Source organism: Rousettus aegyptiacus, unplaced genomic scaffold, assembly GCF_014176215.1.
Source record: "Rousettus aegyptiacus isolate mRouAeg1 unplaced genomic scaffold, mRouAeg1.p scaffold_m13_p_14, whole genome shotgun sequence".
Taxonomy (NCBI): domain Eukaryota; kingdom Metazoa; phylum Chordata; class Mammalia; order Chiroptera; family Pteropodidae; genus Rousettus; species Rousettus aegyptiacus.
In genome coordinates, this window is record NW_023416289.1 from 36,284,487 (window position 1) to 36,310,635 (window position 26,149).

Consider the following 26,149-nt stretch of genomic DNA (forward strand, 5'->3'; position numbering starts at 1 on the left):
ATGTTGAAGAGGAGCGGTGAAAATGGGAATCCTTGTCTTGTTCCTGATCTTAAGAAAATGCTTTAAGCTTTTCCCCATTGAGTATAATGTTAGCTGTAGGTTTGTCATATATGGTCTTTATTATGTTGAGGTATGTTTCCTCTATTACCGCCTTGATGAGAGAGGTTTTATCATGAATGGATGCTGGATTTTGTTGAAGGTTTTTTCTACATCTATTGATATGAACGTATGGTTTTTATCTTTTGATTTGTTAATGTGGTGTATCACATAAACTGATTTGCAGATATTGAACCAAACTTGTATTCAGGAGTAAGTCCGACTTGCTCATGGTGTAGAATATTTTTAATGTATTGCTGAATTTGGTTTGCTAATATTTTGTTAAGTATTTTTGCATCAGCGTTCATAAGAGATACTGACCTATAGTTTTCTTTTTTTGTAATATCTTTGTCTGGTTTTGGAATCAAAGTAATGGTGGCCTCATAAAAGGAGTTAGGGAGCCTTCCCTCTTTTTGAAATTTTTGGAATAGTTTCAGAAGAATAGGTCATAATTCTTCTTAGAATGTTTGGTAAAATTCACCTATGAAGCCATCTGGTCCAGGAATTTTGTATTTGGGAGGTTTTTCATTACTGATTCTATTTCATTGGTGGTAATTGGTCAGTTCATTTTTTTTCTTCTTGACTCAGTCTTGGGAGATTGTATGTTTCTAGGAAAGTGTCCATTTCTTCCAGATTGTCCAATTTGTTGGCATAAAATTGCTCATAGTATTTTCTTATGATCCTTTGTATTTCTGTGGAGTCCGTAATTATTTCTTCTCTTTCATTTCTGATTTTATTTATTTGAATCTTCTCTTTTTTCCTTAATGAGTCTGCTTAAGGGTTTCTCAATTTTGTTAATTTTTTCAACAAACCAGCTCTTCATTTCATTAATCTTTTGTCTTTTTTTTCGAGTCTGTATTTTACTTATTCCCACTCCAATCTTTATTATTTCCTTCCTTTTATTCACTTTGGGCCTTGTTTGCTATTCTTTTTCTAGTTCTTCTAAGTGTCATGTTAATTTTTTTTTTTTTGGAGTTTCTTCTTGATTCCTGAGGTAGGCCTGTATCGTTATGAATTTCCCCCTTAAGACCACTTTCACTATGTCCCATAGATTTTGAGTCATTGTGTTTTCATTTTCACTTGTGTCTACATATCTTTTTATTTCTTTCTTGATCTCATTGTTGACTCATTCATTGTTTACTACCATGTTAATTAGCCTCCATGTGTTTGTGGATTTTCCAGTTCTTTTCTTATAGTTGATTTCTAGTTCCATATCATTGTGATAAGAGAAGACAGCTGATATGATTTCAGTCTTCTTAAATTTACTGAGACTTGTTTTGTGTCCTAACATATAGTCTATTCTGAAAACTATTACATATGCCCTTGAGAAGAATGTATATTTTATTGCTTTGGGATAAAATGCTCTGGAAATATCTATTAAGTCCATTTGTTCTAGTGTGTCCTTTAGGCCCACTGTTTCCTTGTCGATTCTTTGGCTGGGAGATCTGTCCATTGGTGTCAATGGGGTGTTAAAACTTCCTACTGTGAGTGTATTACTATTGATCTCTCCTTTTATGTCAGTTAATAATTGCTTTATGTACATAGGTGCTCCTATGTTGGGTGCATATATGTTTACTAGGGTTATGTCCTCTTGATTTATCAATCCTTTTATCATTATGTAATGACCTTCTTTGTCTCTTATTATTGCCTTTGTTTCAAAGTCTATTTTACATGATATGCGTATTGCTACCCAGGCTTTTTTTTCCCATTTCTGTTTGCATGAAATATCTTTTTCCTTCCCTTTACTTTCAGTCAGTCTGCGAGTGTCATTTGATCTGAAGTGCGTCTCTTGTAGACAGCATATGCATGGGTCTTGTTTTCTTAGCCATTCCATTACTCTATGTCTTTTGATTGGAGCATTTAATCCATTTACATTTAAAGTGATTCCTGGTAGGTACATTGTTACTGCCATTTTATTATTCATGTTTGTTATTTCTATTTTCTTTTTTATGTCTTCTCTTTTTACAGAAGACCCTTTAACATTTTTTGTAATACTGGCTTGTTGGTGATGAATTCCTTAAGCTTTTTCCTGTCTGGGAAGCTTGTCATCTCACCTTCCATTTTAATGGAATGCCTTACTGGGTAGAGTATTCATGGTTGTAGATTCTTGACTTTCATAACTTTGAATATTTATTGCCATTCCTTCTGGTCTACCAAGTTTTCATTGAAAAGTCCACAGACATTCTTATGGTGGTACCCTTGTAAGTAACTAGCTTTCTTTCTCTTGCTGCTTTTAAGATTCTCTCTTTGTCTTTGACCTTTGGCATTGAATTATGATGTGTCTTTGTGTAGGTCTGTTTGAATTCCTCTTGTTTGGGACCCTTTGTTCTTCCTGAACTTGTATGTCTAATTCCTTTGCCAGGTTAGGGAAGCCTTCTGTCATTATTTCTTCAAATAGATTCTCAATCCCTTGCTCTCTCTCTCTTCCTCTTCAGGTAGTCCTATGATCTGGATAGTTTTACACGTCATGTTGTCTCAGAGGTCTCTTAAACTATCCTCAATTTTTAAAATTCTTTTTTCTTTTTGTTGTTCTGATTGGGTGTATCTGCTACCTTGTCTTCCAATTCATTGATACAATCTTCTTCTTCATCCGATCTTTGTGTTGAATCTTTCTAGTGTATTCCTCATTTCTCTCTGTTTCTTTTTTATGGTTTCTATGTCCCTTTTTGTGCTGTTGAGGTTCTCATTGTATTCATCCATTCTCTCCATAAGTTCATTGGGCATCCTTATAACCATTATTTTGAACTCTGCCTCTGGTAGGTTGCTTGCCTCCATATCATATAGCTTATTTTCTGGAGTTTTCTCCTGTTATTTCATTTGTGGCATGTTTCTTTGTTTTCTTATTTTATTAACCTGTGTTCATGTCTACATGTCAGGCACATTTTTTTCTGTCTTGCAGTCTTGGCCAGATGGCCTAATGTGGAAGATGTCCTGTGCAGCCCAGTGGTGCACTCTCCCTGATCCCTTATGCTGGGGACTCTGGACGTGATCTTTGTGTGGGTTGTGTGTGATCAATTGCTGTTGTCAAGCCTTTATTGTTGTTAGTAGATCAGTGGATGGGATTAATGGTCAGGCTGATTAATTGTGGGAACTAGCCTCAGGGTAAGAGTTGCTGTGTGGGGGCTGACCCCACTGAGTGGGATTTGCCCTAGCAGGCTTGTGTACTTGTTGCAACCACCCTTTGTGTATATCGCTAATGGGACTAGTCAGGAGTTGCTCCATTGTGGTCTGGTGCCAGCCTCCAGATGTGTTGGTTTTGTGGCCCCTTGAGAGGGGCTTCTCTGTAGGCCAAGGTCAGCTGCTGCTTTGATTGCTCTGGGTTACCCAGTGAGAACTACAACACAATCAGAGATGGTTGTTGCCTAAGCTAGATCTATATAAGTAAGTAGAAGAGACCACACTGTAGGCAGTGGTCAGTTATCTCCCTTCCCTGATCTATGGCAGTTTAGCAGAGGGACTAGTGCTCCTGAAGGCCTGACACTGTCTATCAGTTGCCTGTCTCTGAATCTGGATGAGCCTCTGGATGTTATGTATGTTGGTTGGTGCAGGGACCCTGGGAGTCTCCTGGGTCTATTGAGTAAATTTCTCCCTGCCACTGCAATGTCAGTTTATATGCCAATGCTGTCTCTGTGGCTCCCTGTATGTTTCCACTCATAGCAAGGTCAGCTGCTGCTCACCTTAGACCTGAATGCACCATCCCACGGCAGGGGCAGCTGCCTATCAATGTGCAGTGTGCACTTTGTGTATTGAATGGGGCAGGAGCTCAGAGAATCAAGGGCCGTCAGGCCAATTGTCCAAGTCAACCTCTTTTTTGGGCTTATGCACAGGTGGCTTTGCTTGTTCCTTAAGGCCCTTCAGCCAGTTCGAACCCGCGACAGCACTTTGCTTAATATACTTAAATATGAAGAGCCCAGCGAAACAACAACTAAGTAAGGATGCAGATACACAAACAAATAAGATTGCAAGCATGCTAGGGTTTATTCATACCAGATCTTGATGGCTTTCAGTCCTAGCAGACCACCCAGTGATGCTGGCTGAGACAGACACACGATGAGCAAGAACGGCACCGTATCAGTGCTGGGTCAGGTGCCGGTTGATTCCCACATCGATCGGTGAAGAGGCCTCTCATTTGGATGGGCAGAGTCTTAGGCCAAGAAGTAAATCAAGAGATGGAGAAACACACTCTTGTGAGACAGAGAGAGTGCTCTGATTCAGGCAGAGAGTCCTGGAGATTTTATGTGTAGCAGTGACATCTTCAGTGTCTTATGAGCCAGGTGCATGGGTGTCTGGTTATCACTCTTGGTCAAAACAATTTCACCCTTGGGGTAAACAATTTCAGTTCGGCAAAACAAGTTGGTTACATTTCTAAGGTTTAACATTAGTGGAGCCATTTTACACATATGTAATATAATTCAAATCTAGTTCACACAGAGGCAAATAAACTCACAATCCACATGTAACAAACCACTGCAACACCAATAGCCTGTTTTCTGTAATTTCTGTGTCTGCACATTCCTGCCAAAGTCACAGATCACAAGGAAACAAGTTGCTGTCTGGGGCAGTCTCACAGACCTCTGAGATCCCCTCAAGATATATTCCAGCTTGTACAAGCAACAGTGGTCTGCCTACAACTGTTTTACCTTAAACATACTCAGTGCACTAGCTGAGGTCTGTTGCCTGAGCAAAATGCACAATCCCAGATCCAAGTAGGGCAGGGGAAACGGCCTATCATGAGCTGCAGGCACTCTATGGCTTGGGTGAAGCAGGATCTCAGAGAGACAGGGGCTGTCAGGCCAATATAGCCTGTTTTGGTGCAACTTTTGTACCAGGTTTTCCTGCTGTAGTCAGGGATCACAGTGAGATGGCCATCTGGGGCAGTCCCACAGACTCCAGACAAAATATTGCAAATTTGCAGGCAGCAAAGGTCTGCCTGCAACTGATTTCCCTGCACTAGCCAAAGTTTGTTGCTTGTGTGGATTGGGAGTTCAGGGCAGGGAAGGCGCTGTGCTGTTGCAGTTCAGTGACAATGGGCCACCTGGGGCAATTTGTGGGTAGGGTGGGTGGGGTCTGAGAGAAGACAATGGCAATCAGATCAATATAACCTCAGTCTTTCTGCAAATTTGGTTAACTGTTCATGAGTTCCTGCAGAAGTCCCAGATCACAGCAAGACCTGCTACTGTCTGGGACTGGCCCACAGGTCCCTGATATCCACCCAGGTTCATTCAGCAGCAGTAATCTGCCTGATCCTATCTTGGAAATGCGGCTCACAGCACTGGTCACCTACTGGGAATGCTTGGACCTGAACTGGAGCAGTTTGGCAGCCATCCAGCAACAAATGCCCTGGGCAATCTGCAGAGTGGGTGGGATGGGCTGATCCCTTCTGACCATGTCTTCCTAATGGCTCTGTGAGAGCGATCTGCACAGTCAAGCAGTATGGTCTGTACATTGCCCTGTAGGGGAACTAGACTAAGGCACAATGCTGGCTGCCCTTCCAGGCCTAGTTCTGGTGCCAGGTAATGCAGACATTCTCAGAATGAATCCTACACAAGCCTCTAACCCACCACCAGTGTCCTGGGTGAGTGTCCACAGGTCAGAATACCTATACACAGGTCTTCCAAAGGGATGTCTAGGGATTCGGTCTCCTTCTGTCTCGTCCACACTTCTGGAATCCCCTCCAGTTTCTACAGTCAAGAGTTATTGGAATCTCCTCTTCTCTAGGCTGGGACCCTGGGCTTGGGAGCCCCCAGATGAGATCAGGACCCTCCCTCCCCTTCAGGAGAGCCTCTGCAGCCTCCCTGTCCCTCCCAGTGATCCTCCACCACCCATTGGCATGGGTCCAGCCCAATTCGTGACTTTGCCCCTCCTACTGGCTTCGATGTGGCTCCTTTATATTGTCAGACATAGATGTTGTTATGATCAGCTGGACTTCAGGTGATTCTCCATATTGATTATTTTATAATTTGGCTGTAATTTCAGTGTGGACCTGGAAGGAGATGAACCCTGATTTTACCTAGTCTGCCATCTTCCCTAGAATCCGGGGTTATACATCTTAAATGCTAAGGCAACAATGTCATGTAGTTTGGCTGAACTCTCAAAAATAATCCTATACCATCTCATGTTAACTATGTCCCAGTATGTACAACAAAAAGAAATATATTATATAAACTATGAAGAAAATTGCTAATGAATTGATTCAAGTGCATTACCAACTAGCATTTTGTTACCTACAACCTTGAATAAGGTGGGATATAAGTTAACAGCAGAACACATCATTCATTACACATCAGTGTGAACAAATACAAGTTTAATAAAAACATCCTAAGTTCACAAATAGTTTAAGTGAAGTGTGACAAAAACAATGTATGAGTGTTTTCAATTTACAAATTACAAGCAGTCAAGAAGCATTCAGGTTCTTCTGGCATAATAATCTGAGTATGGTGCGTTCTATGGCTTTCAAGACTGAGGCTCACTGTTTAGTAAATAAGGATGTTCCTAAATTTCATGCACTTAAGATGACTTGTCTATACTTTCTTAGATATCTCTAAAGACTTTTTAACACTAACAGCACCTGCTATCCTTAAGTGATCTCCCAACCCAAGTACTAACCAGGCCCGATCTTACTTAGCTTCTGAAATCAGATGAGATCGAGCACGTTCAGGGTGGCATGGCCGCAGACTCTAAAGACTTAATTCAATCACCTCATATAATATTCATATAATATCAAGACATGGCTATGAGAAAACATCAGAATTTCAATGAACCGCCACCTTATTTTTCTGAGAGAGCAATGCTTCTTTTTACATTAAGGCAAAGAACAATGACCTAAATACCTATGTCACGGTGTCTTCCATCAACATTCTAAGCACAAACATCTCTATTTCGATTTTCTTCATACACTGTACATCACAGTGCCCTCAATCTTGAAGGGAAAAGTAGATCGGAGGGCATTCCAGCTAACATACAAAGGCTCTTGAATCTTTGAGAAAGCAGCAATTGATACCGTAATTCATATACACACTGGGCCTAAAAACAGCATGAAGTGATTTGATAGTGGAATATTTCCTTTTCAAAAAACTTCAAGTACTGTCAATATAAAAAGACACATTAATCATACCTGTTCAAACATCCATCCCCTTGGTACTTTGAAGCATATTAACATTTTTTAAACTTTTGCACATGTATTCTGGTTTTGAGTATCTGAAAGTGTTCTTGACTTACTTTCTAATGTCAATTCTGTAATATTTCAGATGTGATCTTTGATTAAATACTTCCCCACATTTTTTTTTTTTTTTACATCTTTAGTCAATTTGTAGCATGAATTCAGTGGGGTTTTCTGAAGTGTACAGTTTGAACAAAGATTTTTCAAGTATTAGAGAATATCTCACCAGTAACTATTGTGATGTGGAGGCTGTAGGTCCATATATAGGGCTTCTCACATTCTTCAGACATTTTTCTCCACTATCGATTCTATCATGATCAATGAGTTGGAAACCAATTAAGGCTTTGCTACATTCTCTACATCTGTAAGGTTTCTTTCCACTATGAATTTTCTCATGTTGAGTAAGACGTGAACACTGATTAGTCTTTGCCACATACATTTGTAGGACTTTGCTCATGTATCAAGACATGAATTCCAAAAAAAATTCACCACAATCTCTACAATTTCTACAATTTTGACACTGCCCTGCAGTTATGTATTCTCTCATGTTGAACAAGATGTGAATGCCGATTAAAGGATTTGCCACATTTTTCACAATTGTTAGGCTTCTCTCCAATATAAGTTTGAATTATTTCATATTAAGTGAAAGAAGCCAATCTGAAAAGGCTATGTACTGTAAGGCTTCTACTATGACATTCTAAAAAAGGCAAAACAGAAATAGAACTATACTCTTTGGGGGTAATGATGTGTCAACGTAGCGTCATCTATGTAACAAACGTACCACTCTGGTGGCGGACGTGGAGAAGAGGAAGATTATGCATGTGGAAACACTCTGAAACTTCAATTCTGCTGTGAACCTCAAACTGCTCTTAAAGACAAAGTCAAGCTCAGACTTCTGCTTCTCCGAAATATGTTCTAGGATCCATATGTCTTTCCAGTGGTTCTTTACTCTCATTCCAAAATATTTATGTATCTGCTAATCAAAAACTCTACAAATAACACTTCACACCAAATATGAAGACCACTATCAAGAAAACAAAAAATTAAGCATTGAACTGATATTGAGAAATTAAACCCTTATGTATTTGGTTGAAATGTAAATTGGGGCAAACTGTATGAACACAGTATGCTGTTTCTCAAAAATCAAAAGTAGAATAATCCTAAAATGCAGCCAACCCACTTCTGGCTAAGATATTTTGATTACACCCTCATAAATGTCACAGGTAGAGCGTGGAGAGAATAACCCAGGGGCACACTGCGAGTATATAACTGCTAACTTGTATATTATTTGAACCCAACATGTAAGAAAATTGCCATAGATTCCTGTGACCTTGAGAGCCCAATGGTGCATTGCCTTTCTCTTATGAAGTATAGTACAAAGGTGGGATGAAACTGTGTTGGTATAGGAAACATGATTCATTCAGGGTTATGAAAAGTAATTAAATTTTATTCATTAAAACATGAGCCCTAAGATATATTCCCAATGAACCTGGCAAAACATAATACCAGAACTTTGGTGAGAACCATACACACATACATACTATTTTGCTTCTTTTGAATAAGCTTCCCTCTCAGGTACCTGCTCTTTCTATAATTTCTATGAATAAGAAAATTTTCCATGAATCTTTGACATACAACAGTTATTGCCATTCAATGGAGAAAGTCACTTTTTCTGCATCATTTCTAACACTAATCACCCTCTAGTCACCTATCATACTCCTCCTATGAAAAGCCCAACCTTCATGTCCAGACTTGCACTTATACATGGTGGGTGGAGCCTTGTATCCTGATCGACATAACCTGTCCAACGACGGACACCCTGTGCTTAGTAAATAAGACTGAGAACAGAGTTTTCCATTATTCTCTGCCTTCCCTGATGTTAGCTCATAGAACAATGAATGTGATATTCAGTGTTCTTGTTCTACTGGGAAACATAGAAATGAATGAACTATGCCCCTTAAAGTAGGCTCTTTCATCGTATGGATTGCTTCCCAGAGATTAGAATGAAAGGCCTGGAAAGAAGTCGTAAGTTCAACAGACTTTGAACTTAAGGTTAAATTTCATAACCACGTAGTCTTTTAAAGAAAACGAAACTAAATGTTATAAAGTGAAGAAAATGGGCTGTTTGTACATGTCCTTGTTCCTATGATATATAACATGTCCTAAGCTTTAATACAAAATTTGTAATGTTTCTGCAGTATGTAATGTCTTAATTTCAAAGAACTGGGAACTTAGCTATTTCTGTATGGATGATTGACTGAGGAGCTGGTTTTAAAAACTGGTTAAAAATTTTACTTACTATCTTCATTACAAATGCATGAATTCTGGGTGAATGCTGAGAACACACTGTTGCTTAGTGTTTCCATGTTCATTAGTATAGTTTCTACCTTCTATTAATTGTCATTACACAAAACATGTATATATTTGATGAAAAGCCTATGACATTCACTACATTTGCAAGGTTACAGTTCAAAATATTATTTTCTGATGTCCCGTTTTACCTTTTGTAAATGCAATAACATGCACATTACTTTTGTATGGTTTCTCAAATTCTGCTGTCTAAACACTGAAAGGCCTGGATAAAGGTTTTGACACATTTATATAATTTCTCTTCATTGTAGACTCTGGTCTTCCAAAATATGTGAACTCCAATGGTTTTGCCACACTCATTGAACTATAAGGAATCACTCCGCTGTTCCCAATTGTTGATCTCTGGAAACTCTCTGCCACACGATAATCTGTGTGGCATCTCTCCAGAACATATATTCCTATAGCTAGCAAAGAGTTGGTCCCAATTTAAAATTTTGCCACATTCACAGCATTTGCAAGTATGAACTATTTACTGAATCCTAAGTTGAAGGCAATACCTAAAAGCCCTGCCACATCCACTACATTTACAAGGCCTCTCACCAGTATGGAGTATCTGGTGCTAAACTTCTTTGAATTCAGAAATTCACACTGCCATACTCAATACTTTTTAAGGTTTTCTACAGAATGCATTCTCTGATGAATCACAAGGTGTGATTTGTTTTGAAACACCTCACCACAGTTGTTACATTTGGAAGGTTTCCTTCCAGTATGGAGTGAATGATGGAAAGTGAGGTCTGAATTAACCCGAAATGCTTTGCCACACTCAATACATTTGTAAGGTTTCACTCCATTGTGAATCATCTGATGTCTTGCTAGGCTTGAAAACACACTAAAGGCTTTGCCACATTCACTGCATTTGAAAGGTTTCTGTCCAGTATGGATTCTCTGATGTATAGTTAGGCTTGACTGCGCACTAAAGTCTTTGTCACACTCATTACATTTGAATGGTTTCTCTCCATTATGAATTATCTGATGACTAGTTAGGCTTGCACGGACACTATAGGCTTTGCCACACTCATTACATTTGTAAGGTTTTCGTCCGGTATGAATTCTCTGGTGTTTAGTTAGGTTCGAATGTACACTAAATTCTTTACCACACTCACTACATTTATATTGCTTCTCTCCAGTATGAATTATCTTATGACTAATTAAGCTTGCACGGACACTATAGGCTTTGCCACACTCATTACATTTGTAAGGTTTCTCTCCACTATGAGTTACCTGATGGTAAGCTAGGCTTGCACGCAAACTATAGGCTTTGCCACACTCATTACATTTGTAAGGTTTCTCTCCAGTATGCAATCTCTGATGTGCATTTAGGCTTGAATGGGCACTAAAGTCTTTGCCACACTCATTACATTTGAATGGTTTCTCTCCACTATGAATTACCTGATGACTTGTTAGGCTTCCACGCACACTAAAGGCTTTTCCACATTCATTACATTTGTAAGGTTTCTCTCCAGTATGCAATCTCTGATGTGTAGTTAGGTTTGAATGCACACGAAAGGCTTTTCCACACTCATCACATTTGTAACGTTTCTCTCCACTATGAGTTAACTGATGGTAAGTCAGGCTAGCACGGACACTATAGGCTTTGCCACACTCACTGCATTTGTAAGGTTTCTCCCCCGTATGGATTCTCTGATGTACAGTTAGGCTTGAGTTGGCACTAAAGTCTTTGCCACACTCATTACATTTGTATGGTTTCTCTCCACTATGAACTATCTGATGACTTGTTAGGCTTCCCCGTACACTAAAGGCTTTGCCACACAAATTACACTTGTAAGGTTTCTCTCCAGTATGGATTCTCTGATGAGTAGTTAGGCTTGAATATGCACTAAAGTCTTTGTCACACTCATTACATTTGTATGGCCTCTCTCCAGTATGTAATCTCTGATGTCTAGTTAGCCTTGCATGCACAATAAAGGCTTTGCTACATTCATTACATTTGTAAGGTTTCTCTCCAGTATGGATTCTCTGATGTTTAGTTAAGGTTGAATGTACACTAAATTCTTTGCCACACTCATTACATTTGTAAGGTTTCTCTCCAGTATGGATTCTGTGATGTGTAGTTAAGCTTGAACGCAATGTAAAGGCTTTGCCACATTCATTACATTTATAAGGTTTGTTTCCAGTATGAATTATCTCATGATTAGTTAGGCTTGCACGTACAGTAAAGACTTTCCCACACTCATTACATTTATAAGGCTTCTCTCCAGTATGCATTCTTTGATGTATACGTAGGTTTGAATGCACAGTAAAGGCTTTCCCACACTCATTACATTTGTAAGGTTTCTTTCCAGTATGTACTGATTGATGGTAACTGAGAATTGAAGACATCCTAAAGGCTTTGCCACACTCATAACATTTGTAAGGTTTCTCTCCAGTATGTATTCTCTGATGACTAGTTAGGTTTGCACGCAAACTGAAGGCTTTGCCACACTCACTACATTTGTAAGGTTTCTCTCCAGTATGGATTCTCTGATGTATTGTTAAGCTCGACTGCGCACTATAGTATTTGCCGCACTCATTACATTTGTAAGGTTTCTCTCCACTATGAATTCTCTGATGACTAGTTAGCCTTGTAAGCACCCTAAAAGCTTTGCCACACTCAGTACATTTGTAAGAACTTTTTCTGCATGCTTTCAGGTCTTCTGTCAGTATTGAAGGATGCCTAGAATCATTCCTATATATAGTATAAATGGTGGACTGGACACTAGAATAAGCTCTTTGAAGTGGAGAGATGGAGGAAGTATTGTTAAAAGACTTCTCGGCCAGATTACATTCAACAATGTTCCCTTCAGTTTGAAATATCTCCATATCAGCATGATTTGACTGAAACTTCAGTCCAAGTTTGTTTTCAATAGGCTCCTTTCCGGCATGCTCGCTACCAAGTTCACTTTTTCTATCAGTGAGATGTTTTCTAGGACTTATAGGCATTCCTTTTTGATTCCTTTCAGCATCTCTCTGCTGACAAGCAAAATCATGCATATATTTCTGGATTTCCTCAAAGTAAAAATCTTTGATTACACGGCTTTCACAACTTCCAAACATCACTGTTTGATGTGCTCTTCCTGAACTACTGGGTTTTGTCATTTTTAATTTCTTGATCACATATGAAGGACAGATATCTACAAGAAATTTTAAAAAACATATTTACCCTATTAATACATTTCTAAGTAAATGTTTCACGTTGAAATACACAAGTAAAGGTACACTGAACAGTTATGAAACTTCCCAAACATGACCCTCAAACTTCTAAAATAATAAACAAAATTCTTTACCAACAAAATAGTTGTCACCTGCAAATCAAATTAAGAGTAGCCTAGTTTTAAACACTGATAAAAACACTCAAGTTGTGTAAACTTACGTTAACTTTCAAGGAAAAGGTATTACTCCATCATGATTCCAAAATATATACCATGCTAGTAACCAAACTGTGAACTAATAAATGCAAAAAATTTATATATGTCTTTCTTCATACTTATTGGATATGAATAAATGCTAAAGTATATATATATAGAAAGCAGTCTAAAATTACACAAAAACCATAACATTGAGAAAATTAAGGTATCAATAAAACATGTTTAAAAAACAAAATATTTTTCTAAATGTCATAAAACTATTTGTACCCACAAAGAAGTGGCATTTGAGAACATCAATATGTGTGGGGCATGTTAGTTATATTGAATAAACATGAAATCATCCATACATCACAAGAAGTTAATTTAAAAAAGGATTCTAAGAACTCATGAGAAAACCGACAGTAAATAACAGGTAACCATACTACAGAAAGTGAACTCTCTCGAACTCTAAACATTCACCCACTTAAAAAGAAAGAAAGAATTTCTGTTCTAGAAAGAACACACAATATGAGAAATGGAAACTACATGGGCAACACTGTCTTCCAAATATCAACGTCAGGCAAAGACACAACATTAGGAAAAATATTAGAAGTCAAAACTCATTATTGGGATTTTATGATTGTTCTATAACAGCTGGTCCATAGAGTGATTCCCTATGTATACAGGGCTACTAATTCATCCAGTACATTGGCCTACGACATATGTAATAGAGTCTGTGCCTTGAAAATTGATTGAGGGTAGATGTGACAAAATATAAACATAGAATACATTGCAGGCAAAAGAATATCTCATAATAAAGATGCCAGAAAGTTGATATATCTTATTAAACAAAACTAACTTTTGAGTATTCAGTACAAAATATGCAATATCCTAAGCCATCTAACAGCACTAACGTGTTTTAAAAAGCCTTGTGGGAAATTACCAATAAACATTCAAATAATGGCAGTAGACTAACAGGGTTTAGGGACATAACCCTTGTACATAGATGACAGAAACAAAAGTGGAACCTGGACTTAAAGACTCAGGTAACATATTCTAAACTGCCCACACCCAAGCAATGCAGATCAAAAAGGCTTATACAAAGAGCTTGGAAAGAAATAGTCCAAGGACATACAACAGTTAAGTTGTGTCACTATGATAATGTTGTACAGCCATTGGTCCTGAAAATGGTTTCTGGGTCATTACCTACCAAGTGTGAAGTGTTAAAAAATCTGAACATAACTATAACTTGTAAGGAGATTAAATGACTAATCAAAAACCATTCAAGAAATAAGTAACAGAAAGTCACTACAAAATTCTATCTAACATTTAAGAAAAACAAATATCCATCTTCCTCAAACACTTCTCAAGAATCTGAAGCGGACAGAACCCTTCAGAACTCAACTTAGGAGGCCAGAATTGCCCTGAAAGTGAGACAAATACAATATATGAATACCACAGACCAATATCACTGCTGAGTAATAATAAAAAATTACCAATGAAAGCATAAACCGAGTAGCACATTGAAAGGAATACCCAGCATAACTAAAGGGGATACGTACTTGGAATTCAAGGTAGTTTCCACATGGGAAAATCATTTGATGTAATATTGCACAGTAAAAAGAATGAATAAAAAAAGGACATGATCACCTCATCTGATGCAGCAAAAGCATTGGAGAAAAGTTAGTCTTTCATGAGGAAAAAAAAACCCAAACACCTAATCAATGAACTAGGAATAAAAACCAAGTTCCTCAACATAAAAGATGACCTATAACACAAGCCCACAGCGAACATACTGGTTAAAGAGTAAAAGCCTTTACTCTAACATTAGGAACAAGAGAGGGATGCCCACTCCCAATATTTCTATAAAAAATGGTACTGGAAGTTCTCACCAGAACAAGTAGGCAAGAAATGTAAATAAATCTGAAAGCTATGAAATAAAAATGCAAAAATCAATTTGAGTTTTATACATTAACAAAGAATAATCCTCTAAACAATTCTATTACAATACCGAATAATAAAATAAATTAACAATGAAATAAAATAAAGTATCAATAATGTATTAAAATAAAATGAAATAAAATAAAATCCTTAGGTGCAACCTAACACAAGGAGGGGAAGATTTGTGTGCTCTCAATAAAAAACAACACCACAAAAATGTATACAAGATACAAATAAATGGAAAGACATTCCACATTTAAGGAATGGAATATTGTCAAGGTGTCAATACTAACCAAAGCCATCAACAGAGTCAATGTAATAATTATGAAATTTGTAACAGCATTTTTTGAAGAAATAAGTCCACCCTAAGTTTCAAATAAAAGCTTAAAACTTCTAATTGAAAACTTAAGAAATAAAAATCAGTCTCACGTTTTCATATTTCAAAATTACAAAGCTAAACCAATCAAAATACGTAGCACTGGAATACAGAGAGCAGCAGAAAAGAGTAGTCAGAAATACACTGAGGTATATATAATCAACTGATATTTCACAGGATTGTCAAGACCACTTGATTAAAAAAAAAAAAACCAAGATATTCAACCAAAGATATTGATAAATCAGGATATGAATATAAAAAAGAAATTTGGAACAATCCTTATACTACATGGAAAAATTAACAATAAAATGGACAACAAAATATAAGACTCAAAGCTATAAAACTCCTAGAAGAAAACATAGAATAACTTACATTGGATTCAACAGTAATTTATGAAATGACACAAAAAGCACAGGCAACCAAAGTAAACACAGATAAATTGAACTATGTCAAAATTACAAACTACTGTGCAGCAAAAGACATAGTCAATCGAGTAAAAAGCCAATCCATGGAATAGGAGAAAATATTTGGAAATCATATGTATCAGAGAACATTTTACTTAGTACATCATTGATTTATTGACAAAGTATAAAGGCATGAACAGCCAGATCAAAGAAATGTATAGGAAAACCTATGAGCGAAAGGTCAGAAGCTCCCATGCCCCTCCCAGCATTTTACTCTCCCCAGTCACCACATATTCACTAACCTGGAACACTCTCCTTTTTGAGTTTTAGGGAGGTCTCATTAAATAGGAATGGCTGATTAAATCATTGGCCATTGGTGATGAAATTCAATCCCTAGACTTTCTTCCCTCCAAAGAAGTCATGGGGTGAAACTGTAGTTCTGACTCTCTAATTCTATGGTTGGCAATTCCAAATCTTTGGAGCTCGAGGCAGAAATGAGGACAAAGACCGCATATTTATCTATATCATAAATCACAGTATCAATAACTTTTACGATCAACATCAACAACTCCACATATCTCGATTAAAGGCAGGCAAAGGACATAGCAGACATTTCTCTGGAGATGATATACAAACACATAAAATCATGGTTAGTAAGGCCTCAGCTCTGTTCCGTATGGCATGAGAACCGAGCATTTGATGGAACCCAGTCCGGGAGAGACCAGGGGAACAGAGACCATTTGACGCAGCCCATCCCATGCTCCAGAACTCAAGGAACCAAACATATCACAGGGCCACAGAAAAGAGTGTTGCAATCATGATAAAGACCCAATCTGTTAAAAATGCAGCCCAAATGAGAGTGAAAAAATAAATTTTACACCTTGAAGGATGGACACATAAGTTGGAAAGAAGAAAAATTACCTTTTAGGGACCAAGAAATAAAATGTTTGCCTTCAGAACTTTCTCGCTTCAGAGGGTTTATAAACACTCTGAAGGCTGCAGCCTCCTCTCTGTTTTCCCAAGCTCTTACCTGTGTTCATACCTTCGATACGTTCCCACCAATTTTGTTTTTGTGCTACTTTCAACTGGCTATCCAGAGTCCAAAGTGCTTTCCCTTGCTTCAAAGTGGAGACGACATACAGATCAGGAACAGAAATTCCTGCACATAAGAAGAAAGGAGCATCAAGACCTGTAGTTTTGCCAGAATCCCAATCTCCGTTAAACTGAAGAATGAGAGTAGTACAGACAACTTAAAAACAGTTCACAAATGTATAGACTCCTCGTCTCCTTCTGTGCATAGGGGCCAGTATCACATGCAGACACCGAACTCTCTTCATGTACTGAATTAACACATGAAGACAGAAAACAAAGAATTAGATATTTAAGTTTGCCACAGGTCTTTATAAAAACTAAGCCTGATAACAACTCCTGATGTATCACAATGTGGGCAATCATCTGAAAAAAGGGCGAGATCAAAGTCCTGATGCCACATTATGAAACCTTTTCATATCTTAGTAAACGAAGCTTTGATCTCAGTCACGCAAACAGGGGCTCTTAGGAAGCATGTAGAGAAAAGCAAGAGACACACAAGGCATATCCTGACCCTGGAGGAAGTCATACACACCTAGGAAGAGCAGGTTCCGGTAGCTCTCCAACATCACCTCCCTGTACAAGGCCCGCTGAGCTGGGGCCAGGCATTTCCACTCTTCTTGAGAGAATTCTATGAATACATCACTGAGCGTCAACCGTCCCTGAAAGGAAACACAGTTCAGCAAGGGGAAACAGTGACAGTTCTTACCTCCACACAGAATGGGAAGAGATGTAATATCGATTCAGGTAGAATTTTCTGACAGATCCACATCAGAAATTTTTGAGCAAGTTACACGTCTGTAATGTTGCTTTATATTACTTTCCCGTAAAAGGTTATGATAGCACATAAATCAGGGAGGGCCTCTCGTTTTTGTGAACAATACATGAAATTACAATTAAAATTTAACACCATGCTGTCTTTACATAAGGGCTACATGTCCTACACACAGAGTAATATTCATTGTCTAAGTGAACCAGAGTATGAGCAGCATCGTCAGAGATGACAAAGTCCACAGCATCTCTTAAAAAAATTCAGACTTCTTAAATTATGATGAGAACAACAGCCATGTTGAAAAAGTTTTTGAACACGTCCTATGTGCATTAGTGTACATGCTTTATGTATTTTAACCTGTTATCAACGTAACAGCTCACTGTAGACAAACCTGTTCCCATCTTACAGAGGAGAATGTGTCACAGACATTCTAAAAAACTCAGCTCAGCTTAAATTCTATGATTTGATCAAGCGAACACCTGAACTCAGGTGTTGGGGTTTAGAATGAACCTAAAAAATTAAATTTACGTAACAAGACCTCAGAAGTACATCAATAAAGCATTCTCTGAGAAAATTTGAATCAAGTTCAAGGTTAATGACACTGAGGCATATTTTGAGATCATTACATTTGCACGCTTATACACATGTACATGTGATATTTTTACTTCTAGTTAAATTAACATTAAAGTGTAGAAGAAAATTGAGACCATAAAATATGTTTAAGATATGCTGATAAAAAATATAAAAACTTAAATATTTTTTAAAAAAATAGTAAACCTTTATGAAAACCATATATGCATGCATGCACACATATATAAACAAATCGATTAGCTGAAGAGATCTCTCTTGACATATCTTTGAATGACTTTATACATTGTCATTTTTATTCGTGTGCATTTGAGCATCTTGGGTCAGTAAAAAAGCATGTGGTACTTATTTTCATTTTAACATTGTAAAGGACACTAGTAAAAAAGTTATAAAAACTGAAAATATGCACTACTTAACTACAATTTCTATAAAGGACTTACTGAAACATATAAATACAATTTTATCCATTTACATTTGGACATGTAAGCTTTAACAAAAGCCAAATATTGGTCTATTCTACTCATAAAACAAGGATTCGAGATTTTAGAATTATTGGTGTTACACATCAATTTAACAGATTAAAATTTCAAAAATTCTCACATTTGTGGGCACTTGAAAAAATTCTTGGATAAGCAGAAATCAAAACAAAAATAAAATTGGTGAAAAACCTGTCATTACCCAGCAACTTTTTGCCAAATATTTGGAAAAAAAGAGTATACATTTTCATTGAAATTACAGTAAAGAAAGGGGACTGAGCAGAGCTCTTGCCTCAGCAGAGACCAGAAGAGAGAAAAGGACAAAAGAATAGACAGAATTGAAGAGCTGCAACAGTGAAAGTTCACAAATCAAAGGATAGAGATTGGCTAACAACAAAAGAAGGAAACAAGACACTCCATAAACTACCTCGACATAATAAATCATATTTGAAAAGAATACAGCTACAGCCATACTTTATGATGAACATTTGAAAACTTTAGCTCTAAGATATGGAAAAAGGCAAGTATGCACTACAATTCAACAAAGTACTAGAACCCTAGCCAGAGTAATTAGATAAGAAAAAAAAAATTAAAGACATCCAAATTGAAAAGAAGTAAAATTCTCTTTCCCACATGAAACAAGCTTATATGTAGAAAATGATAAAGATTACACATTAAAAAAATGTTAAAACTGGATAATTATTTTAGATAACTTGCAATGAATAATCTAAAAATTTTTTTTAATCCAATTTATAGTAGCATCATAAACAATTGCATAATACAAATAAACAAAGCCAAGAAATTGAGGATTTATTTACTGAAAACTACAAAACATTACTAAAAGTAATCAAAGGAGGTACAGATAAATAGAAAGACATCCCTAACTCATGGATTGGAGTTGTTCAAATGCCCATGCTACCCAAAGTATTCTACAGCTTCAACGAAATCCTTATCAAAATTCCAAAAACAATTTTGGTGGAAATAGAAAAAAAAACACCGGAATTCACATGGAATCAAACAAACAGAAAAAAAACAGAAGAAACAAAACAGTCTGGAAATAAAAGTCAAAGGCTTCACTTTTTAAATTAAAAACATCACAAAGCAAGAGTAATCAGGTCAGTGAAATACTGACATGAGTCCAGATAAGTGAATTAATAGAACGAAAGAGAATGCTCTGAAATAAACCCTGTATATATACCAAATGGTTTTCAACAACACCAGGACTCCACCACAGAGAAAGGTCAGTCCATTCAACAAACCATACAAGGAAAACTGAGTATATACGCACAAAAGAATACAGCTGGACTCTTAACTGCATCAAACAATAACTTCTTTATTTCCGAGGATACAATGCACAGGCTGAAAATGCACCCTCTGAGAAATGGATGTGAGAAAAATAACCTAAAGAATCTACAGCCTGGGGTGACTCCATAGTGTAGTGGCTAGCACGTCTGCTTTATGCATAGAAGGTCCTGGGTTCATGCCCCAGGTGAGCCAGGCCCCGGGGGCACCAGGCCCCAGGTGTGCACCTCAACCCAGTGGGAGGAGATGCCCCACTTTCAGAGATCCAGTTCTTAAGGGGAGATGGCAACATCCATAGGTCAGAAGGGGGGCTGGAATTAAAAGAGGGGAAGGAAAAAAAAAGAATCTGCAACCTTCAGAAATTACAGTTCATTTCATATTTTAAAATGCATAATAGAATAAAACATCCACTGTCACCAATTTTTTTCTGTGAACTTTACACTGCATTCCCAATCATGAAGATTCTGAAGTTAGTGACTCACTCCTCTAGCTTCAAATGCATCATAAAAGCAGTTAGAAACATTTCCCACTATTGGCCCTTTTCCAGAACTGGGGTATTTGTGCCTAACAATATGTGATGTCCATCTTTTATCCTGGTTGACAGAAGAGGTGACAGTGCATCCAGACATGGCCCTAACAATCCCCTTCACCCAAACGCACTGATGCAACAGTGCCTACATCCCGAATCGAATCCAAGAGAGTGAAGCCCTGCCCAAGACAATGCCCAGTGGAACCTCTTCACAAGTCCCATGTCACTGGATAAGAGTGAGATAGAATCTAACCAGAGATGACAAGGACTGAGAAAGACCCAGGCTGAATGTCAACAAACAAACATCAGACAGGACAATTCAGAGTCAGAGAAGATCAGTAAGTCAAAGGGCATTCTGGAAAGGACAGACACAATAATCGAGAATATGACTTTACCTGGGAAAGAGCCATTGCTGACCCCTTCTTTCCTCCTCCTCCTTTTCTGGGCTTCTTCCTCAGGCAACAAGTTTTTACAAGTCAATCTGGAAAGTTGAAAATATCCTGTATATCAAAATACCCCTTCTGGTGTCAAAACTGAACACACAGGGGAGACTTCACCATGTGGAAAAGAGTGTCTGCTGTCCCTGCCACAGGAAGCATTCAAGGACAATACATGCTTATCAGAGACCAACAAATGAGGTTCACCTCCCCCTTCTTAAGATCACGTTGCCCTCCTGGTCATGCCTTCATATACATTGCAGCGGTGGAAACCTCAACTAACCCAATACTCTCCCCGAGGTCATGGACCCGGCACTGATTTAACCTGGTGCAGAACAGAGCCCCCTCATTCACTACACATCTCATATCCAAGTAATGAGGACCCAGAGCCTTGCTGCTCCATGATAAAGACTAGTGTCACATGAAACTCTTTTTAAATATTACTGAGACTGGGCCCAACCCAAATGTTTCACTGACACTTTCTACTCAGGGGGCACAAAAAGATGTCAGTGCAAAATGCCTCAGCAATCTATTGGGAAGCGCCATTTAGCTCCGCCCAGAGGAGGCTAGACTAGCACATCTCCCATCAGCTTGTTCTTTCCCACCTTAATTGAGGCATAATGGACAAAATAGTTATGTATATTTAAGGGATACAATGTGATCACTTGAAATACATACATAAAATAACGATCACAAATGAATTAATACATCAATCAACTCACAATGACTATTTTTTATGTCAGTGTGTGGTGAGAACACTAGGACTTCTCTCTCAGTAAATTTCAAATATGGAATATGGAGTACATATACTCATGATGCAGTACTTTAGATGGCGACGTCTTACTGTAAGTTTGTATTGTCTGACCAACATCTCATTTCCTCCACTGCAAGCCCTAGTAACCACCATTCTCTCTAGTTCTGATTTCTACACAAGACAAACAGTGAGATCCTACAATACTTGTTTCTCTCTGTGGCTCTATTAACTTAACACAATATTCGCCACTTTCATCCATATTGTTCATTCCTTTCATTTTTATGGCTGAATCGTATTTCATAGCATGTGTAAAAATATATGGATCACACGTACGTTCTCCATTCATCTGTCAATACTTTTAGGCTGATCCCACACCTTGCTCTTGTGAATAATTCAGTAATGCTCATAGGAGTGCAGATATCTCTTCAAACTATAATTTCATTTCCATTGGATATATACCCTGAAGTGAAACCCCTCCTTCACTACTATGCATTTTCCTCCCCTCTGTGTATCTACCGCCATATCTTATTTCTTTTTTCTATTCTGCTCATTTTGTTCCCTTCTCCTGATGTATCAAGAATTTGAGCTAAAGTGAGAACACATGCTGGGGGGCAAAATCTCAAATGCTCCCTAGAATGACAGTTTGGCTGTTTCTTTTATGCATCTGAAATTAAGAAAGGAACATAAGGCAGATTACAAGAAGATGAGCGAAAGCAAGGCACGGATAGGTTACAGGACAGCTACGGAGATGATGTGCTCTTGAGGATGGTCATGAATGGAGAGACATGACTTCTGGCACATCAAAGGTGTGTTAACCTTGATGCATAAGAACGGAGAAGGTTGACTTGAAAACCTTTCTTTAAAGAAGTCACAGGCCTGGGATGTGACTACCCACCATAACTGCCTAGTTGGGAATTCCTGATTCATTACAGAACCCCCTGTTCCCCCACGGGCCCCTCTATTTGCTCGCTGGCATCTCCCCGGGAATCCCAATTTTCTCTGAACCTCTATGTCACCCCATCCCGCACTTTCACTCTACTACCTCCTTGCAAGACCCTCACTCATTCTCCACATTGGCCTCTGTTCTCTCCCTGCTCCCTTCACTTTCTCTATTTCCCTGTCCCGGGCCCTGCTTCTTTAGACCCCCTGGGCCGCACAGAAGGAGTGGGATGGAGTAAGATGCCTGCCTCGCGAAGTGCAAATTCCCAGCAGGGTGGAATGTGGGACGGAATAACTGTAGGTGGCAGAGAACAAGACAAAGACACTCACCCAAATAAAAGGTCAGAAGAAAAGGGATTCGAAGGGGAGGCCTGAGGAGCATAAGGACCAGGTCTGAGTGGGACGCCAGGACGGACGGGGAGGCTGTTTCAGGTGGCGAGTGCTGTCTCCAGAAACACAAGACCAGGGAGAGGACGCGGCATCTCCTGGGCCGAGATGGCCGGCGCTGCCACAGGGGTCGCGAGGGCGAGGCCGGGCCGCGAATTCACCTCACGGAATGCTGTGAGGGCGCCTGACGCACGGAGAGGTCAGGGAAGGGTTTAACGAAGGAAAACAGGTGACAAGTGGGTCTACGTGGACCGAAGACGGAGAAGCAGTGAGCAGGACCAGAGCCATTCCACACGCCAAGGGAAGCGCCCGACCGCTACGCAAACCTGGAATTTAAATAGGGAAAGGCCGGCTGCGGGGACGGTAAGGTCCACGGAGACCCCTGACCCCTGTATGAAGGAGCAGCGTTGTGAAACACAGGGTTAGGGTAGTAAAACGGAAACTCACGCTGAGCAGGGTCTCCTCCGCTCCCGGATCTCCGCTCCATTGTTCGCAAGAAATGGCGTGTACGGGAAAAGCGGGAGCCCCGGGGGCGGTACCTGGTGAGAAGTCAGGCCGGCGCACTGGCCCATGGGAAAAGCTAGGAAACGGCCGCGGGGCGAAGAGCGAGCGTCCGCGCGCGGGACCTAGAGGAAGGCCTTGCCTGCGCGCTGACCATGAAGGGGACCGGGAAAATAGGCTTAGGGGCGGGACCAGAGCGGAGCTACAGCTGGAAGGGGCGGGGCCAGAGTTAGATCACGCCTGCTTACTGACCGCGGTGAAAAAATGAAATCCGGCAGAGGTAGAGGCGTGGTAGGGGCGGCGGTCAAACAGCCGGACGCTGGACGCGTGAGAGGCTGATCGTGTGCAGTGTTCGAAACGATTTGAAAAGAAAAGGGTGAAATGGCGTGGTGCTGGCGGGGCTTCATCGTTCCGGGGCTGTCTCCCCATTTTAAGTTATGTCTAACAGTTTAAAGAAAAAATGTTAGAGTTATGTGAGCCACTTATGTTGGAAACTACGTTTTCCTCCTAAGTGGGAAACGGTTTAATTCAAAAATTTCTGAGAGTTGGTTGCATGCAGGTTCTGCTGGTGAAGCTGAGGCAACCCAGCGGGAACTGGGTTGTGGCCAAGGCGGGGCGGGGCCGGGAGGGCGGGGGGAGCAGGGACCCAGGAATATTTCTGCAATTGGAACTAATGTAATCAGTTAAATTGGCAGTTGTCTGGGGATGGATTATGAACTAGAACGTGAAATAAAGAGCTCTCTCTCGGTAGAATAGGCAAGTTCATACTGACACCAACAAAAGAGCATTTTCTTTTTTAGTGCCCATTCACCGCGGAGACCAAGACTCAACATTAAACTTGATTCCACCTGCAAGCAATGTTCAGAATAGGTAAATCCATAGAGGCGAAAAGTATATGAGTGGTGTCCAGGGAGTGGGGGAAGGGGAATGAAGCAGCTGGTTCGTGCCTAAAGTATTTCCTTAGTGGCCGATAAAAATACGTTAGAACTGGAAGTGATAGTTGTATAATATTATGAATGGTATAGACTGAATTGCCACTAAATCGTACTTTTAACTTGGCCAACTTTATATTATTTAAATTTCAGTTAAAAACAAATGGAGAGCTATAAGTTCCTCCAAATTATCTATCATGAATCAGTCAGAACACTTGCTGAACAAGTTAATTTTTGCCTGTCTCTGCCTCTCTGTGTCAAAATAAGAACTCTTTCCCTGTCCACTGGGTGAACTGTGTTTTTCTTTCAGGGACAATTGACATTCACAACTGTGGCCAACGGTTTCCCTGGGGAGGAGCGACAATGTCTGGGCCCATCACAGAGGGCCTTGAGCAAAGACGCCCTGTTGGAGAACTACAAAAAACTTCTGAAAATTGCTGGCTACATTTGTGTATCTCTGCATTTTCTCTTGTGACTCTTGGAAGCTTCTGATAATCAGTCTGTGGAATCCCTGTTCTTGAGACGGTGATTAAAGCTGTTTTGATTGGGGAGCATAGGCTTCCTCACGTGACCCAGGCAGCTTGGAACGGAAAAAGGTTGCATAATAAAAAATAGTCATTAAGAAATCAGATAACAGGGAAGACTTTCCACTTTGGTGGGCAATGTTCTAAGCTCCCCTCTGTAATATCGACAAATTCTGTGAGGGAAATAGATACATTAACCTATTCTAACATGGAGGAATTGGGAACACGGACTTGAAATTCCTCATGTCCGTTTGTACAAAGCAAAAGGACATTTTGCAGTGAAACAGAAAATGGTTTCCTCGTTTGATCGAGGTGCCTTATGTTGTGACGAAACTACTGAATCTGAACTTCATAGGGTCATGTTTGAAGGCTCCTTAGGATTAGAAATTATAAAGCAGAGAATATATGCCACGTGTTCCCAGTGCTGCTGGGATTTCTTCACCACCTTACAGGATCTCCACTACTTTCTTCACAAAATCGACACATGAGGCAAGAGCAGAACTTAAAAAATAACTCATCGTAAAATTGCTCAGCATGTGCACAGACTCTCCCAGGCCCCAAAGCAATGGAAGAAGAGCAGGCGGACCCCGCTGGCACGCACAGGCCAAGGGGAGGATGTTGGCCCCCTCTGGAGTGCGACGGACATCAAGGAAAAGGTGGAGAATCCTTAGAAGATGTTAGAACAAGGGACATGTCGAAGAGACATGTCCCTCTGTGATAGCAACAGAAAGAAACATGGGCTTCTCAGATCCTTTCCACTGAAGCAGAGCACCCCAATTGACATTTTAAGGTCCGGCTTCCTCCGTGACGTTTGGCCCTCTCATCTGTGTCATCTGCATCCTTCATTCCCACCTACCTGAGTGGATGGACAACACGAAATAAGTTAGCGCTATTGCTGCTTAGTCTTTCATTTCTTCGAAAAAATTTGCATATCATTTGTGCCGAGACGTCCAATAGAAATTTAATATACTTGAACATACGTTACTCATATGATTCTTATAAACTTTCTTGAAAATACAAAAAGTGAGGAAATAGAGTATGTCTGTGACATAGTTGTGGCAGGTAATGAACGTTTACAGGGACAAAGCCTGATAGATTAAAGCCTCTACTTCAAAAGCCAGTTACCTTGCTTTCTTTGCCCTGGGCAGCAGAGAACAGAAGGCACGTGAGACACCATTGGCCATGCGTGCATTGTGGACCATGCAGCCTGGGCTGCAGAGCCAGATGAT

General features: G+C 39.4%; 1 protein-coding gene and 1 long non-coding RNA gene across 6 annotated transcripts; one reads left to right on the forward strand and one right to left on the reverse strand.

The window, feature by feature from the left end:
- Positions 1-6,379: 6,379 nt before the first annotated feature.
- LOC107503056 (zinc finger protein 665-like) lies at positions 6,380-23,535 on the reverse strand. 4 transcript variants are annotated; one of them, XM_016130907.2, is made up of 5 exons: positions 23,411-23,535; positions 20,842-20,927; positions 17,315-17,441; positions 16,721-16,849; positions 6,380-12,756 (listed from the first exon to the last, which is right to left on the reverse strand). In XM_016130907.2, exons 2-5 carry the CDS (start codon positions 20,854-20,856, stop codon positions 10,223-10,225), a joined length of 2,805 nt encoding a protein of 934 aa, XP_015986393.2. In that variant the 5' UTR covers positions 20,857-20,927; positions 23,411-23,535; the 3' UTR covers positions 6,380-10,222. The 4 variants fall into 4 exon arrangements, with proteins under 4 accessions (XP_015986393.2, XP_015986395.2, XP_015986392.2 ...); XM_016130909.2 differs by lacking the exon at positions 23,411-23,535 and adding an exon at positions 22,907-23,020 and having other exon boundaries at positions 16,733-16,849; XM_016130906.2 differs by lacking the exon at positions 23,411-23,535 and adding an exon at positions 22,907-23,020.
- Positions 23,217-25,885, forward strand: LOC118611448. 2 transcript variants are annotated; one of them, XR_004954448.1, is made up of 3 exons: positions 23,217-23,326; positions 24,265-24,334; positions 24,707-25,885. It is a non-coding gene; the product is annotated as an uncharacterized LOC118611448 (long non-coding RNA). The 2 variants fall into 2 exon arrangements; XR_004954449.1 differs by lacking the exon at positions 23,217-23,326 and adding an exon at positions 23,729-23,840.
- Positions 25,886-26,149: the final 264 nt, after the last annotated feature.